Genomic DNA, 21,228 nt, shown 5'->3' on the forward strand with positions numbered 1-21,228 from the left:
CATTAAAATAGATATACGTTTTACATCATCCTTTAAATGAAGGTTGTAACCTTCAAGATAACTGTTATTGCTACACATCTTTAGATACAATTAGGACGCGTGTTTGACATGATCATTGACATCATATTCTTACTAAGCTAACAGTTAAAGTTTTGCTACCCGTATGTTGTATGGTTTTAAATCTTTGAACTAAACTGAAAACATAATTTCTAATGATTCAATATTTGTTTCAGTACCTTTGAGTAATTTAAACATCTACAATGTTGTTTTACCAAAGACTTTTCTAAGGTAATAGCCCCAACGATTATGCTTCCTTCATTTTTAGCACTTCAAACTACAGCGTGAAGAGGTGTTACTTAAATCAAATAGAAGAATTCAGGTTTCATCTTACATGTCACCTTGATCTTTAAAGATCCAAGCTGATTGATCCACTACTACAGTCTGCTATTAGAATATTTGAATTTTAGACACGTAGGTTTGGGATCCGCTTACTTTTACTAATCAATATTAGTACAGGAACGCGAATAGGAATGAAGGAGTAAGAGTAGAATCGAAGTTATGGATTGCTTGCGGCAGAATAATTCAGGCCGATGACACTCTGGAACACAATGTACATTTGTGCTCCAGTGTATCCACCAGGGAGTACTCTGTGTAAGCTGATGATCCTCGGTTCATTTTCGCCAGTAGCTATCTTGTTGTGAACCTACAGGTATCTCTGTACGGATATCGGTACGGATGAAAAGTGCTGAGAGCTGATGTAGGTCCAAACTAGTCGCCAGGTTATTGTTGGGAATTTCTGCCCTAACTTGGAGTCAGAAAGCTTCTCGAGTAATATCTGACGAAGTGCTCGGGCGGTATTGTTGGGGATTGGGTCCGAGATGTATGCTAGCTGCGTGATAACCTTTCCGCAGAGAAAAATGTGATATGAAAATTGTTCAAAACCACCAAAAGCTACTAAAGAAACTTAACGATTGGGTGGAAATACATTTCTTTTAATCCCCAAAAACCACGAATAAAACACGTAATCCATAAAGCCAGAACGGCCATTGATCCATCACTCTTGAGTGGTGATGTCAACCAATAAGAGATTAAAGTGAAAAATGGTTACAACAACTTATCATCAGTTATATTCACCCTGTAAAACAAAACCATTTTAAAATGTTTCTCAACAAGTAAAGAAAGAAACAATTTCACATTAAATATTAAAAGCACAAAAACACTTTTTTTCTACATATGAATTGTAATTGAGATGAAAACATTTCCCACCGAATTGAAATGAAAACATCAATACGATAACAAAGGTGAAAACATAATCACTCAAGCCGAAACGAACCGCATTGTAGGTGCAAGTTTGCAACAAAACAATCATTTCGGCTGTTCGATTTTACCGATCATTGGCAATTATTGTTAATTCATTTTAAGCCAGAAGAGGCTCGCCAAGGATCAAACAGCGATAATGTGGTTGCTGAAATGTGCATCAAATATTTACAACACATTCCCGAACCGGCACCGGTCACAAACAATATGTATAAATGATTTAAAAACAAAAAAACAAAACGTTTCAATAAATGTAACATTAAATTGCACACCGAATGAGCAAGGCCCCAATTCCGCAAAAGGAGGTCAATGGAGATTAAATAAAACAGAAAAAACACAGCAAACCCGACAAGCAGAAACTCGTTCTTTAATTATTACCATTACATCAATTGAAATTATTTCTGATTAACCAAAAGCAATCATGCTTTTGTGCTGCTTTTCGAGGAGGGACGACAGTGGGAACTTCAGAGGGAGCATTAAGCAGGGAAGTATTGAATGTTGGTTGTTTTCGGGTTGTCCGATATCCGGTGCTTAAATTGTTGCTACCTTTTTCTGGGTGGCACAGGGACCAGTGGAAATGGGCAATTAATTATTAATTTTTATTGGCATAATTTATCTAATTATTGAACACTGAGCTTCCGAGCAAGCACGGTATCGGTACGATACTGTTACTCGGTAACTCGATCAGGTGCAGAATCACCAGCATGGGGGAGAGTTTTTTTTTCTGGCGATGCAATTTTATGTAAAATTTTACAGGAACACAATTCCTCCGGTTATGTTTCACCCCGTTGCTGAGCTGAACTGTTACCAAACCCCCGCCGTGTTAGCTGGGATAGTATTTATTTACAGTTATTAGCGAACATAAAATTCATTTTATCACCGGTAATCTTACGCTTCCATGCCCATACCGGTCGTCGGACGATGTTCGTCGGCTGTACCGTCGAGTGGATTTTATTATGTGAATAAAACCAAGTACAATCATTGCACTTGCTCGTCGTCGGCACTTGCCTGACACGATGCGGTGATGTTCTGGCCCTCGATCAACCTTGGACTAGTCGTTTGTTTTTTTTTTGTTGACCACCCCCCTTTATCCCGCAGCAAGCCCCATCCGATTTGCTGGAAATAATGGAACATTGCCCAAAAAACCTTAGATGATGCATCTCTGGTTTCGCTTTCTCTAGCGCTCGCCAAGCGCTCGACCTCGGTACCTTATGCGAGGCCATCAAAAATCTCATCTCAACCGTTTAGGTTTCCGCTTTATCTGAACAAAAAAACACACACCCACTCTGTCCCGTTTAAATGCCCCCACAAAAAAAAAAACACTGCGCCAGGTTTCGAGGTGTTAGAAGCGGTGCTTTATTTCCCTCATTTTCTATACCTATTAGCGTGTGCAACGGCTAGCACCGAACGCTACCGGCATTGGGGCTTTAATTACACGGGACGTAATTTGCAAACCATAAATTATAGGCTGCAAGATAATCTGCATGGTTTGTGTGTGTGTTTTTTTTGTAGCTTCTGTTCGAGGGAGGGTTTTATTTGCCGTGCAGATCATTCGCCATCGTGCGCGGTTGACCGGTTAGCCAATGGGCTAATCAACCCCTGCCAGGAACGCTCTAGGTGAACGGTTTGAATAAGCGTGGATAGGTGGACGTGGACAGGACGCATCAAAATTACCTCCATCATCGTCACAGCTCCGATGAATGGTCCACTAGGTTTTTGGACGGTTGAATACGAGCGCCAAGAGGATTTAATAGATACATCCCATTTTATGGGCCGGGTGGACCGTTTCCCGACACAGCGAAATGAATGTCATTAGGAAGTTTTCCGAAAGCCCACACCGAACCACGCTCTCGTAATCGGAGCATTTTCGATCGATGGTAGGCGGTAAAGGCGGTACAAAATGTGTCGATAGATGATGACCGTATTGCGCTGCTGGCTAGTGAGCGGCAACACCGTGGGGGACGGAGTACGAAACGGACTACGGGAAACAGTACGCGAAGTAGCGCAAAAAAAATCCTTTTTTTGTGTCACAGTTGCCATTTTTTTGTTTCATTTGTGGTGAATCCGCGGACTGGTAAGATCGTAATAAAAATGATAAAACATGTAGATGGGATGGAAAAATCTGCTTGCGCTGTAGAATATGGTGTTATGCCTTTTTGGGTTTTAATTTCTATCCAGGGAGTGATTATTTATTCATTGGGGAACGGTCGCTATCGGCTGGTGACGATATTGAAATTTAAAATCTAACACAACTTTTTGGCAAATGAATTTAATGATCGATATAGCATTTTATGAAGTAAATCTTTATGTTTAAAATTTTACTAAGGCAACACCATGCTTTGTTTTCGTATGCGCGTAGAAGTATGCAATTCGCATCTCATAAAGTCTATTTGTGATTTCAAACGCTGAAGAGGTTCTAAAATGGCATTTTGCTAGGGATAAAATATTTTCTTAACTACGAAAACTTATCAAATGATGAAGGTTTCATCGTCTCCCTTAGGAGAACATAGGGAAGACTCAATCGAATACCCTGGTTACTTCTTCCGCTTATTGGTGCTTATTCTCGCCACTTAGTAAAAGAGTCTAACGAAGCAGCTTTCTTTGCAGCCCGTATGGTATCTGATACCGGTCCTTCCGTGTAAGACTAGCACCTCTACCAGATGTACCACAATGGAAGTCACTCGGATTCTCCTAACAGAATGCTCCGAAGAATTTCCCCGACACGTGAAAAGAGAAGGGACATTTGTGATATTTTTTCACTTGTTTTTTCATGCCATATTTCCTTGATTAACTACCTATCTGACAAAGAAATATATTTGTAGTTCTTTCTTCTCTATAATTCATAATAATCATTCCAAATAGTACCGTTTAAGCTACCTGCTTTACGCATAATAGAATATCTCTTAATAATAAATCTCTAGAATAATTATAGAGAATAAAGAATAAGCATATAGAATCTAGAATAAAGCATATTATTAATATTTTAGTATATCATGCACTAATATTGCTATCAATTCCGACAAAACCATTAAAAATGTTTTCAAACAAACAACAATCATTCTAAACTGAAAAAGTGCAAGTAGTTGAAAACATATTATACAAAACATAAACAATTTTTCTGGAAATAAATTAAGAACCAGTAAAAATACTTTCGGCAAGTACTAATTTCAGAATAATTGAAAAAATTGAGATATTATTGGGATCTTTCTAAAGCAGTTCGAGTTTTGTCGGTACATGGATTAGATATTTAATGTAAAAACCAGGAAATTTCTGAGATCTTAAGTAATAATACGTAAAATTACAAACTAAAACAATCATCACACCTACTTACCTTTCCAGAGCTTCTCAAGCTAAACCTGTTTCCACAAAATGGCAAAGTGATATTGGTGCAAATGGTAGTTCGCCGTTCCAGTACATCAAAACCAATCGTTAGTATCTTCATTTATTTTCTATTGGCTGTTACATTTTACACAAGTTTACGTTCATACCGGCTAGACGGGGTTTTTCCTTTCGCACTATGTATAAGACTTTTATCTCGTCACATTTCGCTTAGTTAAGATTCGATTTGCCCACTTCATCCTTTCTGTTTTCTGTTTTGCATGATCCATTTCTGTTTTCTTCTCTCTGTTTCCGGCTCTCTAATTCTCCAATGAGCATTCTCAATGGTGCTATAGCTACAGTCAATATTTACATTCTACCACCATTCGATCGGGATGGATCACGGTTCGCAATGGCTACACACTACGAGAGACGGCTACTTACGGCGTATGTTTCTAGTGTGCTGGGGGGCATGGGAACATTTTTTTTTTTGGATGGAGGAGGGACAAAAAACCTGCTGGTGCCTTACGGTGCTGCGATGCGATAAGGAATGGGAACAGTTTTAACGATATTTGTTCATTTCCTATGTACAGAGCGAGTCTACCGGACACACCAATGTGTTCCATTTGTTGACGCAATTAAATGTTATCCACCGAACCGTTTCCTATCGATGACAAACTCTACTGGACTAGGGGACTTTTTGGGGTGGGGAAGGAGTTTTCGGGGTAGATAAGTTCCACACTAGCAAATGCAGCCTAATGTTTGATTTACGGCTTGTGACGCCCGGATGATACTAGCTTATGGTTTATGAATTGGGTCGGAAAATGGGTGTTTCCTTTACGTAGTGAGAAAATGAGACCTGTTGTGTGATTAAAGCGTGAATCAAAAATTATCGAATCAATCTGCAAGCGTTGATAGTGTGTTGATTTTTTTTAATAAATAACTGTGCTTATTTTAAGTAACTGCAAGAGCAAAAAAAAATCAAAAAAGGACTCTTCTTAGTGCTTCGAAAGCACCATACTAACACCCAAAAACCATTGAAGTGATTTTTATCTCCACCATAAAAAGAAGCTCGCCCTCCCACAAGATCCCTCCCCTCCCCCACACCAATCACCAGAAGGGCGACAAAAGCATTCTCGATCTATTCGTAGATAAGGCACTTTAGTGTTTTTAATCAAAGATTCATCATTTTCTTCGAGAATAAACTTTTGTCTCCGGTTGGTGTGGCCGAGCAAAGCGATTGGCCCAAAATGGGGGCAGGGGGAATCCTTGTGTTCCCTTTTTTTCCTTCTCTTGGATAAAAACAAAAGACACACAAAAACACACACAAAAAAGTTGGATGGATTTTAAGATTTGACGAGGCCACATGGGTCTCACTCGGCTATAAAGAGGGGTTGGGTTCTGTAACACTTTAGCGAACATTAACACCCATTCACTTATCCCTTCTTAGGCTAGGCTCGTGTCCTACAGTTCTGCCATTTTCTTTAACACTCTAACCACATCCACAGCTTCGGTTCCGGTGCACGAAGTTAGCAGCACCAACTGTGCAACGAAACCTCTGGCGGTGGTAACTCTACGGTTGGGTAGCCATTTTTAAAAGCCTTCAAAAAGCGCAAAAACTTTCCCAAAAGCCGAACATTGCCCGGGTGTTTCCGGGCCACCCGAACCAGTTTCCTCCCCTTTTCGCTGTACCAATGTCTTACCAGGTGGCCAGGTGAAAAACGTGGAAATCCATCATCCGGTTTTTGAAGAAGTTTCCCCCGTCCCATTTCGCTTACTAACCACCCGGAACTCTCTCTCTCTCTTTCTCTCTTGATATCCCCAAATCGACCACACTCCCGAAATGGGATGAAATGTATTGAACATCTTCGACCCGACCTTCGGTTGGAACTTTTGTTTTCGAGGTTTTTGTGTGAGAGTTTGGTTGGATGATTTTTTTCTTATTCGCCTACCCAACCTCCAAGCTTTTGGGAAGGGATTGCTTTGCCTTGGATGCCCTGCCGTACGTTAACTTTCCAATCGCGCAAGGGTTACACCACGTCCCGGAGCACGGTAATAAAAGCTTCCGGTAGGGATTTTGATGATGAATTAAAAATTTACCTACACCTCGGGGACACCTTGGCAACATCCATTACGGGCACTGGTACGAGATGCTCAACCTGGTGACTCGATCCATCAAAGTCCATTAAGAATGTCCGGGATCAGGGACTTTTGTGGACGAGCGTTCGGCTCTGGGTAAAAGGCAAAAGGCTTATTATGTAGCTAGAACCACTAATGGACCAGAGCAGTTCGTTCGGAGCGGAAGGATTCCGCTATTAATGCGCCAACCCCCAAAAAATATCTATCACGATTATTTGCTGCCGGAGGTTAATTCTATCGCCGCACTGGAGCGATTCACATTCACGGTCCAGTGTACACGGTCATGGACTTCATAATTACGTGGAAAGGAAACTGTGGGAGGGGGTAGAAGGATGGGAGACATGAAATGATTTCTATATGTACAGCTACGGAAACACTTGATTCTGCTCACGCAATACTCGCTAAGTGCTAGGATCACCGTTGTATCTTTCTTTGAAAAAACTTTCACTGCTATAGACATTCGCTTAGTATATTAGTTCACAAAGATGGTTTTGTTTTTTGTTTTTTTGTTTTTTGTTCACCTAAGGATACGTTGATTATTCAATTCGGGAAAGGAATTCGGCATCGGTCTGCTTTTTTTCTTTTCTTTTTAATCTTGTTTCCTTTTTCCTACATCATACCTATTCATCCCCGATGCTCTGTCACATTTACTCACATAAAACACGATTCTTACCATTGTATACAGTTTCATCCTACTTTGCTTTGCGAGTAATATTTATAATGAAGTTTACTAATGTAAGCCATTTACTCGGAGTTCACTATTCACTAGCTGATGGGGTGTAATGGGAGCTTAAAACAACAAACAACTTAAAGTCACCTGCTACTACAACTTCCTATCGACTATATCACCTTGGTTTCTTCTGTTTCTCTCGAGACGCACGATAGATTCTTTATGATTGCAAATGTTTGCCGCGTTTTTTTGTTTACCCAAAAATTGGAATCGAATTTTTACTGTGAGCTAAATGACACTTGCTTTACACATTTACGTTGAAAACTATGTTACAGTTGTTACGAAGCTTACGGGAAATTGGGAAATTATCATAAATTGCTAAGCATTTGTTTTTTTTTTCTTTTCTTCAAACTGCTACTTGCCCAACTTAACATCTTACTGCGGACACACTGAGAAGCCCAAACGTAAGACAGGTGAGAAGCATTTTAAAGCTTGCCGACCGGGAGAATGGTTTCCGGTGGCCACTGTTGGAGATTGAGCTCATGACGAACTCCAGCTCGTTTGGAGTAAGCTCGAAGTTACGCGTGTAGAACTGATGGATGTCACTAATCTGAAAGGGAAGAAAAAGTTTCTATATTAAATTTTAATTTATAATTGTTAAAACGGATAGACTACTAATAAGAAGCGCCTATGCGAGTATGACACATTTATTGCATACAATTAGGCGTAAATGTTGTGGAAAGGTCAAAACGTTTTTTTGTTATAAAAATAAGTGTAAAAATATTGCAACAACTTTTCAGTAGCCTAATTTTTTAAGAGCCAAAGAGAAAAAATATAAGAAAATATATTATTATTATTATTATTATTATTATTCATAAATAATTTTTAAGTATATAGGACATTATATAGGACATTATACAATGCTCAACATTTCGTCGAACAAGCGGTTGTACACTATACAGGAGTGCAAAATCTTCAATATAAATTGTTTCTAAATACAATTTTAAAAATGTTAAAACTTCAGTGCCTAAAAATGTATTAAAAAGGCACTTTGACACAATCACAATTAGTGCGCCTACATCTATGCAATCAAATGAAGAGTATGGCGGTAATGACATTTTAATGATTTACCGTAAAATCTTCAAAATGAGGTGTCATTAACATGGAACTAAAATACTAAAACTAATGAGCTTCAGCCTTATATTGCAACTTCTTGACGGATGCACTTTAATGCGCGAATACGAAACAGGAAAAAACATGAAAAACTCCCTTTGGACGGGTTGCAATCTGTTAAAGTCATACGTAATCAACCGACTAATGGGGCACAAACGATGGCCAATGAATCAACGAGTTAAAGATTCGATTAAGCGCGAAGTGGATCAGCCCATCAGGCCCGGGGCTGAGTTGTGGAGCACTGCAGATCCGATTGTCGTTCACTCTAGTAGGACACATCGGAGGCGAAATCGAATTAATCAATCCAATATACATATCGTTTATAATAGATATTTCACGCCTGTCTGAGAAACCATTACGCTTCTTCCCACGCGCATCACTGACGCGCTCGTCCTGCCGGAAGGGATTCCCGATTTGTGCCACCTCCCACAAGCCGCGCTCTCCACATCACGCCGTTGGATTAATGCCAGACACGGCCTACTCCGGTTGGTGATGAACAGAAATAATTAATTCAAGAGGATACTATTTCCCGGCCCCAGCCGGCTTCTGGCCCGCGGCATCATCGGCAAACTGATTCGACACATCGGCACATCGGTCGGTGTGGATTGAAGTTTTGGGTAGAGGATCGGCGTAAAAGGGCGTAACGGTGCCGAATTTTGTAGCTCGCCGACGCCGTCGAAAGGAGGTCGTGCACGGGCCTTCCTAATGATAATCGGTTTAATAGTTGTTTAGCAGTGAACAATACGATTTAATCTATTGTGATGATGGAACAAGTTGAAATTAATGATCAGACCCCGAAAATTAAGTCTATTGTCGGGCCAACGGGGGGCTAAATTGTGTCTTGCGATAAGGTATAGAGTTACCCGCTTTTGAACGTGCGTAAAACTTTGCGTCTGCTTTACGGGGAAAATGCATTATGGATTATCTATTATTGGTGGTGTTTAAGCCGAAAGCACTAGATCAAGAAGCTTTGAAATGGGGGTGGAGAGGGAGACAAAACTCATCCGAACGGGTCAGAAATAGCACACATATGCCTGTGATCTTATATTTCATTCATAACAAAAGACTATCGAGCAACCGGGAAGCCGGCAGCAAAACGCTCTATAATTAGCTTTTCAAAGTGATATTGTATTATCTATGCGAATGTGAGTTTATTCAATGATGACAAAACTTAAATTTTGCACGCCTTCAGGGTGCCCATGAAGCATGGCGCATTAATCCATTAGGTGAACCTATCCCAACCAGCCGGCCAGCAAACGTTGTTCTGTTCATTATTCTGCACATTACAGCAGCTATCTTTAGATGGAAATATCTTGTTTTTATTTATTTTTCGTCCCGCCTCGTTGCCTCCCCACCAAGGCACGTACAAGAATTTGCCGCCCGAAAATGCCACCATCCATCCAATCGGAAGCTGTTTTAGTATTCCGCTCATCTGCTCATCGTCGTCTGCTGCTTCGGTGATGTGAACCGGGTGAACAGAATTTGAATTTTTCGTTACAGTGAAAATTAATGAAACTTTGTCGGCGGACACAACCATTCGACCATTCGCAAATAGGATTGTTTTTATTTTTGGGGATGATTTTCGTTAGTGGAACTTGTTGGCGGTGGCTGAACTTCCCCTATAAGCTGTTCCGGGCGTTGTTTGTCGAACTTTGACACCGTTGCTCGTTTGGCGATTTTCCATTGGCGGTGTATCAATCGAAGGAAATGTTTATTATGATAATAAGCATTAGCGAGCATAAGCTACGCATACAGCCGTCCCTGTTACAACGGTGTTAGGTTTATTTTTCTTGCCTTTTCTTCGATGCGAATTGATGCGAAAACAAGCTGTTCAGATGTTTGGCATCTTTAACGATACTTCCATTATTTGTATTCCAATAAACAAGGTCTTCCATCCTGTGCTGCTAAAAAAGCTTTCTTCTGTTTTGTTTTTGGAGAACTCATTATGTAATCCATTTATATTTTGAATGACACCAGACAAATTTTTAGTACAATTTCTGCAGCATTCGCATGTGTTAAATGCTGTATAAATCAACACACAGCAACAGTCCGTGTTTTGTATGACTCTGATAACAAGTAAAGGATAATCGTACAGCTTGCAAGATTTATTGACCATCACGGAAAAAAAGAAAATGTGAAAATCATGCTTATAAATCACGTTGCCCTGGAATACCACGCCACAAATCTAGCGAAAATGGTCACAAAATTCCTTCGCTTTGGTTTGCGCAGAGAAATGATCAACAAATGACCGTGCGAAATTCGTTGCCCGCAAAGGCAAGGCAGTAGAAATATAATTTATATACCGTTGTGAAGCTGGACCGACTTTTCTGCTGTCTCCGCATCTAATGGATACTGACAAATGAAGCCGGTTGATGAATGAAATATAAGGCTGCCGGTGTGTTTGATTTGATGAGCATTAAAAACTAATTTGCCAAATGCATTACCACCCTGGCTGTGGACTGGGCAGTGTTGTGTGGCATGAGACATTGAGCTAACTCGTATGTTCTGTGAGTTTGTGAGCTACAGCAATGTCCCATCGGTAGAGGTAGCTTATAAGCTTTGATTTAAATGGAGATTTTATTCTTTGACTTTTGTTGTGATTTAATTTTTGTTGTGGTCTTTGTGTTCAGGCATTTAGTATTGTTATATTTTCTACGTTCCCTATATACTAATATGATTCAGGAATTACTATAACATCCAGGATTTACAGATAAAAACCCAACTAACTTCAAGGAGCAAAAGCATCTGCTGGAAATATTCAACAGGTACCAGTAACAGTAATAATTGACTTCTCGATTGAGAGCAGTACTGATGTCCAAGTTATTGATGAACTTATGGAATGTACTTCAAACGTTGACATGTGTTGCTTCATATTGACGTTATGCTTTAATTTTCCAAACTAATTCTGATGATGTTGCAATGTTTGCCCAGCAACTATCGTTTCACAAGAATTCTCCTAGCTTTATTAAAATAGTTTATTATCCTAGTGATCTCGGACTATTTCACGAAGAACTAGTGGAGAAGCCAAGACGAGGAGCATGAAGAGGCACAGTTCTTACTACATTACTGAGACATTTCTTGGTAGAGTACATGTAAAGAATAGACACTACACTATATAGTCCTATTACACTATTCCGTTTGATCTTCAATGTGAATATCATTTCTGTTACACAATTTAGACGGAATAGCTTCAAGTTATATGTAAAACCTTTAGCGGAATCCAGAGTTCTGAAGAGATTCTGAATTTCTACGTATGTTGCATTCTGGACCAATATCGTTTTTTTAATAGAAAATTATAATGTCCTTTTCCTGCTTTACTGATAATGTATTAATAGTTTTAAAAAAGTTAAAAAAGTGACTTTATTAAAAAATTACACAAATTTACTGTCTATAATTGATCAGCACTATCATCAATTTTTTTTTCTATTTTCTTCAATTTTGTTCTTCAAACCAACTCAAATGTGAAATTTAAAGAATCTTGTATCTACGAATCAAGGCACTGTGTATCTCGGAAACTTCGTTTACGTTTCAAGTTTGAAGGTAATGTTTCTTAGGTGTAATATCTGAGAAAAAAAATTAAAGCTTAGGGCGAAGATTCGCCATTCTTGAATGAAATCGACCTCGACCTAGAAAACAACCTCGACCTAGAAGACAATATAAACCAATTTTTACCAACTTCCTGAAATAGTTTTACAATAATTTTTACTATTTCAGTGAATCCGGATGTAATATATCTCGGGGACTAACTATACTCAACATTCACAACAATGATCTAGTAAAAGCCTAGTAAAGGTACAAATAGCTCAACTAAATTCAAACCATCTAAGCTAAAACTCACTTTTCCAACAAAACTATTGGACACACCAATACATGTAAAGTACAGATTTTTAGTAACTCTTCCACATCCTTCGTCACAAAGAGGTTTGAAATTAATTTTTAAACCTTCGAAACTGCCACACCAGCAGTTGCATACGCTTGTGCAATAAAACACATTTGTTTTGTGCAATGATAGTTCTTGACATGGTTTTACCAGCGTACAGAGTGTGTCCTGACTCTGCCGAGGCGTTGTAATTTGCTTCCCAATGTACCTCCAGAAAAAGGTATTACTTATGCTGGAAACAGGAAGTACGTAAACTATTCGCAACCACAGAAAAGCTTTTTAGCCTTCAGACTTCAATGCCTTAATTTAACCATCAGTCCACCTGACTCACTCACACGCTCGTAACCCCTCCACATGAGTGAAGATACCTTCCTGTCTTTTGTGGCGTTGAGTCACCTAGTATTTATGTGCTACCGCCGTGAAGCTGTTTTATCTTCCCTTCAGCAACATGAAGATTATGGAGTAAATGTGACATATCTGTAAAGCTGCTGCGGTATGGCAAACGGCAGGGGCGTGTTTGAGGGGTAGTAAACGTGTAATGAAACAATTCATCAAAAAAGCAACCGGAAGGATGAGGCTTTCAGCTTGAGTCGTAAATCGCAAGCCGAGATTCCGGACGAAAGGACAAAATGGAGCAAATAGAGAGAGAGAGAGAGAGAGAGAGAGAGATGGAGTAAAAAAGTGTTACATATAGCTATATAGGAAGCCAAACAACAGGCGCGTCAGGAAGAGTGCCATCACTGTTCGGGTGGTTGCGTTTTCCACGTGCAACTGTGCTACTAAAGCCGAGTGCCGCCACTGGCAACGCGCCAGTTTGTAATGGTTTGAAATAACGGATGAAAACGAAACGGAGAGAAGGAAAAAAACACAAACAACACACAAAAGAACATTTGTGGGGGGGTGGGGGGGAGGACCTGGGAGCATGAAGAGGAAACATTTTACATTGACAAAAGCGAAACACTTACCTCGTTCCAGCCGTGCACGTTCCGTGCCTGGATCATTACCTCGTAGACGGAGTTCGGCGAAAGCCCCCTTATCACATGCGACATAATAAAATGTGTAGGATCGGATCTGGTTAATGTTGGCACTAAAATGGTGTCCTCCCAGCTGCCCGGATGTTGATATGTTTCGTTCATCTGCAATACCACGGTTCCACGAAAAAGGAAATTGTGGCCGAATGCGGGGTATGCGGTGTTTTTTGGGGGATGCAGTCGTTTGTTAGCGGTGTTGTACGTGCATTGTTGCCACATAAAAATACACACACACATACACATACACATGTCATCAGTAGTAGCGTGCGCGTGAAACGAACATTCATTGTCGTCAGAGTCGGTAGTCGTCACATCATGATCATCATACGGGCATCATCACCACCGCCGAGAGAGTAAATGAACAGCAGTTCCAAAATAAAGAAGAAAAAATAAAACACACACACAGGTTGAACATCACGTCCCAAAACGGCCACGAAGAATGAATGTTCAATGTTGTTTCCGTGGTTTCGGTGGTGTGCGGGAAACAGGACGAAACAGCCAGGGTTGAGATTTGCGTGACGATCCATCCAAACATTGTCCATCGGGGTTGGCCACCCGTTAGCCACCCGGGTTAGTGTTGACCGATGATAAATGATTGCCCGTGTGATGGTTTGGTGGACAGCATCCAGAGATGGCGTGAAAATTGAAGTGCAAATCGGGGGGAAAAAAGAAACGACAGAAAGACACACCGTTAAACCATGAGGCAATGCTCCGTGTGTAAGATGTGATAATGGAAAAGTGGGAAATTAAATTTTTATGCGTTTTTTTTTTGTTTTTTGTTGTTGCATAATGCTGAACATAAATATGCCAGCAGGTGTATTATGTGTACAAACATAAAATGGTAATTTTATATTTAGTATAAATGGTGTTGTTTCATGTGGAGGAGAAAGATTTATTCGAAAAACGTTAATGATTTGTGAGAGTTTTTTTTTATATCTCAAATAAAGTTAAATAAAAAAAAATTCTTTTATCAGAGTTAAATCAATTAAACCATTACTCAAACAAATTAAAGACCTTTCAATTCAAATCAATAATAAACACTTATCGTTCATATTTCCAACTTTCACAGAAAGGATAGCTTTTAAAATGTCACTTGCATTAAAAATGTATACCCCATAGTGATGCCGTGTCATGTTCAGCTTTCAACGAGGCCCACATGGCTCTGGATACGTTTTGGAGTGCAAACACACTATTCTCCAACTACCTCAACTCTACCCTCTCTGGTCCAATTTCACTCTTTTCACTTTATGGTAGTCCAAGTAGTGCCCCAGACTAGAGGGATGAAAATCGTTAAAAATTGATAAACTAATGTATCTTTTCATTTCTGCCGAACCGGACCAACACTAAAACCCTTCCACACTCAGACACACACACACACACAAACACAGAAAGCTTTAGCGTAATCAACGACAATGCGATTATGTTCGTCTGTCGTTTTAAGCTTTGAAGGGCCCTGCCTGCACAATCAACATCGATACTCGCTAGGGGAATAGATTTCACTACGAAGCAGCCCTTGCATGGACCGTGCATTGAGTATTGAACATATAAGCCGATTTGGACTTGGGAATTGGAATTTTGTTTGATATTATTAGTTGTTTGATAATTCCTTGAAAAAAGAAACCCGAAAAACTTGAATTTGTTACTGAGTTAGTAATACTCTTTGTGGTACTGTGTTAAATCATAAATTGTTTTTATGGAGTACTTATAATCCACCTCCGTAGCTAATAAAAAAAAATTGTTTTGGTCAAATATTTTCATGAATATTTTTTCCCTGGATAAAATTCCTTCTTTAAAAAAAAAACTCTACTCGTTCTTAGCTCCTGGAGCTACAGACCCTGCAAGGCAGTTATCATCAGGAGCAAACTACAGTGGAACGCCGATTATCCGTGCTCAAGAGGAGTCGGCCCCTGCCGGATATGGGAATATCACGGATAACAGGCACAATTCTTTTTATTGAAAAATATTAATGTTTAGTGATTTTTTTTTTCTAAAGCAAGATGTTAATTTTCTTAGTTGCAAAGTGCAAAATAAATCTGCTCTTTTTGGTCGAACTTGAGCCAATTTTATCATTTCCTATTGAAGCTTTTATTTCTAGCCATCACCGGTTTACAGTTAATATGTCAATGCGCCTTTGGAACTGTCATTTCCGAGCTGCACGGATAATGGGACAGCCGGATAAAAGGTACTCGGATAATAGGTGCTCCACTGTATGTTCGTCGCGAGTCTACTTCTTGGGGTCACTGATACGCCATCCTTACTATCATCCATCCCTTTCTATGTTCCCATCCGATCTATTCATCCCTGATGAGTCCACCGAGTCTCTTCTCGTTCGTTTAAGGCGACTTCATCAGTCTGCTGGCCTGTTCGATTTCTTCTCTTCATTTTCATTACTTATCTCTCTCAGTGCTTACTCCTAAGTCCTAACTCCCTTGTCTGGTTTTCACAGTACTCGTACTACCGAGCCAGTTTTAACATGTACGATTAGTATAAAAAAATAGTTTCAAATCTTCATTTCGTAAATTCCAAAACATAATGGACAGAATGATCTCGATGGTTACACAAGTAAAGTCAGATAACCAAAAAATTCCCGTGAGGAAGGCTATGTCTTACCTCCTTAACAGATCTCGAATCCCAACAACGAGAGCCTTTCATCTTCAAAGTACTTCAAAACAACAAGCGAAAGTCTTTTCAAATTTAGTTTATAAAAAATATAATTTTAAAACTCTTAACTATGTACTTATCATCAATAGAGTGCCTATGGACGAGTATTTATGATCAATTTTGAATATGGTTATAAATGCTGTGGGCGATACTCTGTATACAACAGCGGGAATGTCGTTGAAGATCTTTCAAAATAATTTAGGTTTAGATTTACTAGATATATTTAATTTGACTTGCCATTTGATAAAACTCAACAAAATTCCAAGAGAGACAGTTGGTTCGAAATCGTGGTTTTGTACAGTTTAAAATGTTCTGATGAAAGTGCACCTCGTCAGAATCCATATCCAGCAATCGTCCGGAGAAAATTGATTCTTTTTGATAATTTATAAGACTCACAAACAACTTTTATCGCCATTTAAAGATTGAACAAAACTCTAGTGTTAATGTGTAGCAGTGTGAAAAAAAAGAACCTGAAACAAGAGACAACGTTACCCACCATCAACTTTCGATAAAGTAGCTTGATCTCGTCTAGCGGTGGGATAGACTCTATCGTATAGGTGAGATTATACCGGTCGAGATAGTTGCTGTACGCCGGTGACAGAAACGCTGCCGGGCCGGGTCGGCCGGAAACTTCGATGTACTTTTTCGTCCTGCCCAAGGCATTGTCGGCAACGCAGCTGCAAAAATACGAAAAATAAAGCAAAAAGTGAAAAAGAGAAGAATATAAAAGAACGATCATCAGCGATGAGCGAAACTTTCTGCGCAACTTTACCCAGGCCTGGGGAGTAGGGATAAAACAGGGAAACGAGAGATAAAGATAATGGGAGGGGAGTTCCGTGTACTTAAAACCCTGAAGGCGTCATTAACACGAGCCACGAGTTGTTGCGGCCTGTACGCAACCCAACTTTCTGAGGGAAGCTTGTGGGTGGCTTTAATTTCAACCATTCCCGCCACTGTTTTTTTATTGGTACCAGTAAGGCACTTCGCGCACGGGCCCGACCGAGTGAAACTCGGCTGAAGACTTCCTGCAATTTTCATGACCGTAAATCATAAAATTAAGACGAGATTTATTATCTACGAGCTGGTGTAACTGTCTGTCGTAGGGTGTAAACGGGACTCATCCGGATGCCGGTGCCAGATTTAGGGGCCCTTTCTGGGGCTGGAAGGAGTAGGCGTATATAATTTTGCCAAATTTTTAGTGGTTTCCAGCGGTATTTTTTATTCCTTCCTTGCGTCTCATCCAACAGTATTAGCATCATATTTTTGGTGGGATCGAATGTCTTAACCCCACGGGGAGTTCGGTATTAAAGACTAAAGTTATAACCTTCCAATATTCCATACCGGGGTAAAAGGCACTAAATCAAATTTTCATTGTTTTCAGATGAGTTTTTGTTACGCTTTTTTCCCCGTGCCCCATCGTTCGTTTCGATACACATCCTTTCGAATCAAAGCCGTGACATTAAGTCCCCGAAAAAGACTGCCGGTGTTGGGGAAAATGCGACGGCTCGAGGACAATCGTCCAATGGGAAAGGTTCGAGGTATGAATTTGTCACGAACCAATTTTCGAGCCTAATTAATCCTATTATAAGAGTCAGATCCCAATTGCTTTCGCAACTTCAGTTCCTACCTTCCATTTTTTGTTCTTTTCTTCTCAACAAAAAATAAAACAACCGAAAGGATTGCTCACATTTTTGGGGGGGTGCATTCGGTCCAATTAGTTTTCCAGTATTCAACCTACCTCGGTGGGATGAAATATTTCACAAACCTCGAAACGTGCGCATTTTTGGGGACGTTCGGTACCTACAGTGCTAGTCGTCGCTTAGCGGTGTACGGTTACGGTTGTTGAGGAAATTAGTTTCGATTTCCCAAAAAGACGCAACCGAAACCAGTCTTCGCCTTGCACCTCACGAACGCGTCACGGGTCCGAAAATAAATGGCCTTGCTCATTTCCTAAATCGGGGCCCCCAAAAAAAAACCAAAGAGCCCCGTCCCGTAGAGGTCATGCACAATTTTCGGCACGGCACGGAAATTGGGTTTTCAGGTCTTTTTTTTCTCCCCCGGACCGAGCTTATTCTGCCCGAGATAACGTTTTTGCCGAAATCTCGACTGCAATAACGGTTCAAATCGGTTTGTGCTGTTAAATCGTACGTTGAAACGTGTCAGGGTTTTTGGAAGCTTTTGCTCGGGTCGTCGGATGGAATGGGTGGCAATGGTTTGGAGGAGTTTGCGAAATTGTTTGTTAATATTATAGTCCTTCTGAGGAAGATCGGTATCGAGAAAAGGTTTTGCAGTGCGAGAGTCTCCAAGGGTAGACTACAACTTCATAATAGATTTAATCGACAATTTTAAAAGAACATTATTAAGTAATCTCAAATCTTCTTCTATGTCCTTATTTTCGGCTTTTGAGTTGTTAGCTTAAAACTTTACCTTCATGTCCACTTAATTGGTACATACTTTGTCATAAGTGTTTTTTATTCAACCTACTCAAGGACGATGGAAAGATAAGCCTAAAGTCTCTAGAATCCAAAGTGTAAACAACAATTTATTAGGCCGGAACTCGAAACAATTGTTCAACTCCCCTTAATAGAGTTCCTGGTGATCGATAACTCTACTCATAAAAAACGGATCTTCCATGCAAATTATGATACACATGGAAAGAGGTGGATGCTTATGTCAACAATAGCAAATCACCTCAAATCTCTTAAACAATTCATCAACGACAATCAGCTCTTTCAAATCAAGCACTTTGCATCAATCTTTAGATTCGACCATTCACCACATAATAAATACAGCTTTTTAAACTGATACCGAAACAAAACCGAATCCAAACAGACATTAGTATTATCGTTATGGACCGTTTCGTTCACCGTAAAGAGGAAATTCAAAATGAATCTCCCTTTTGCACACAAATACACACGATGGATGGAGCAGAAACTTACTTCAAACCGCATCCATCTCTTGAGCCCGCGTAAAATACGTGAATGAAGCTGACGCTGGTGGCCGAGAATGGCACGGTTTTGGGGGTCAAAAGTTGGTAGGAAAAGTTTGGAAAATGGTTAAACTTCCCCGAAGAAGGCAACCTGAACCGAGGTTGTTTGTGGGACCCGGCGGGGCGGGGGGAAAGCCATCGGGCACCGAAAGTTGCCCTCTCTCTGACAAAGTGATGTCCAACCAGCAAAGCCAGAACCTTTTACCCGAACACGACCGATGTGAAGGATGATTAAAATGATTTAGATTTGAATTTTTAAACGCTCTTTATGGTGCTCGGAAGGTGAAGGTTCACCTTACGGGCAGAAGATTTCCGGCGTTCGAGGGTAAAACGGGGTGGTAAGGGGAGGGTTTTGGGAGGAGGGTTTGCCGTTTTTCCAACCGAATGGATCATCTGGCTACCAAAACGGGCCAAAAGTCATTTATGGACGTGGTTTTCGGTCGGCAAACTGCCTGGAAATAGGCATAAAAGCTTAAAACTTTGATTATTTGAAGAGCGACGACGAAGGTCTGCGGTTTATGGAAGAACTGTTTGCATGGCGGGGGGATATGTTCCGGGAGGGAAATTAGTGTGTCTCTTCTCCTACTCCTCCCACACCACAGTTCCCCTCCCCCCCCCAAAAGGGGTTCGTTGACGGTTGGTACAACCCGGGTTTGGTTGACAGGATAACGATCGCGCTGGAGCTCCCGTTACAAACTTTCACCAAATCACTTCCCCAAAAAACCCAATGGCACCCATTCACCTTCTCCCCCAACTCGCGGGTCTTGCTCTATCCGCCCCATTTCAAGGACTTTGTGTTTGATGTCTTATCGACCAACCACGCCGTGTGGCAACAGATGAAAGATGAAGTCGTTCGGTTAATTGTTAACGAGCCGTCCGTACAGCAGGCAGGCTTTTCACGGTTCAGTTCGCACGCGTTCGGAATGCTTTCTTCTGTGGGGTTTTGTGATTATTTTGCGGAATGTGAAAACTTTCCACCGTCTTTTGATAGCTAATCGGTACATAATTTGGTCTCGGAAACATTCCGACCATTTGTTTGGTGGATGGTTCGTAAGTTAGCGCATTAAAATGGGACCATAGGTGCCCAAGTGCCCGGGTACTTGCCCGGGATGGTTATAAACCTTGTGGGATAGGGATTGGTAAACATTTTGGTTGGAGGAAAAAAAAACACAAAGCGAAAAGGATAACTTACCTGTAGTTTCCGAAATCGGATTGTTGAAAGTTTCGTATGTTCAGCGTGTACTTGTCACCTCGGGAGTACATCGAGCGGCGATCGGTCGGATCCAGCAGGAAGGAGTTTTGGTACCAAAGCATCTGGCAAATGAGTTTTTTGCAAAAAAAGAAAGGGAAAAAGAATGTTACGAATTAAAACATACCGCACCAAAACAGGCACAAACAAAAACATCTGCATCTGCAGTTTAATGAATCGTGCATTTCTACATCTGGAAACAACCCTCTCTTCCCCCCCCCCCCCCCCAGTGAATCCAGGGTTTTTGCATTATTTTAACCCGCAGAGAGATAACATATTCATTACTTGTTATTAATTTTATTCCAACAATCAACGTGATACTTTCCGGGCCACATACTTTGTGGGTGGTTTTTCACATTTAATTTTAAATTTGCCACGAGCTGAGTCTATGAACAAGAAGGAAAAAAGGAGAACAAAAAAAAACCATACGAAGCGACTGTAGAACTTTATCTCACCTCCTGTGCGAGGGTACTAGCATGGTGCCGATGAACATTGTCATCATAATACCTTTCACCGTGCCGGGGGAGAGACCTCCCGTACCAGGGTGGGGAGGGGGAGGACAATAGGCAGAGAGAGAGGGAGAAAAAAATGAACTGCCTGGCTAAAGTTTTAATTAATCCATGAAAGTTTCAAACTAATACGGCACAGCACGGGGACACACTGCTGGTATTTCCTGTGCCCGAGTACTTCCGGTACTTTCAAGACTCCGTCCTCGCTTATCGTGCGTTAGGATAAGAGGTGATTCTTTTTTTTTGCTACTGCTGCTGCTGCTGCTGTTATTCATTCTTGATCCTTTTCTTT

At 40.6% G+C, this 21,228-nt stretch overlaps 1 protein-coding gene across 1 annotated transcript in view; it reads right to left on the bottom strand.

Moving 5' to 3' along the window:
• Positions 1-4,746: 4,746 nt before the first annotated feature.
• LOC125769103 (limbic system-associated membrane protein) overlaps positions 4,747-21,228 on the bottom strand; it is a 100,923-nt gene continuing 84,441 nt past the window's right edge. Inside the window, exons 9-12 of the mRNA XM_049437569.1 lie at positions 20,371-20,492; positions 16,686-16,866; positions 13,463-13,633; positions 4,747-8,054 (exon numbers count right to left, since the gene is read on the bottom strand). Of these exons, the coding sequence (XP_049293526.1) occupies positions 7,872-8,054; positions 13,463-13,633; positions 16,686-16,866; positions 20,371-20,492 (657 nt within the window). The 3' untranslated portion in view covers positions 4,747-7,871. The remainder of the gene's footprint in view (positions 8,055-13,462; positions 13,634-16,685; positions 16,867-20,370; positions 20,493-21,228) is intronic.

This window comes from Anopheles funestus, chromosome 3RL (assembly GCF_943734845.2).
Source record: "Anopheles funestus chromosome 3RL, idAnoFuneDA-416_04, whole genome shotgun sequence".
Lineage (NCBI taxonomy): Eukaryota > Metazoa > Arthropoda > Insecta > Diptera > Culicidae > Anopheles > Anopheles funestus.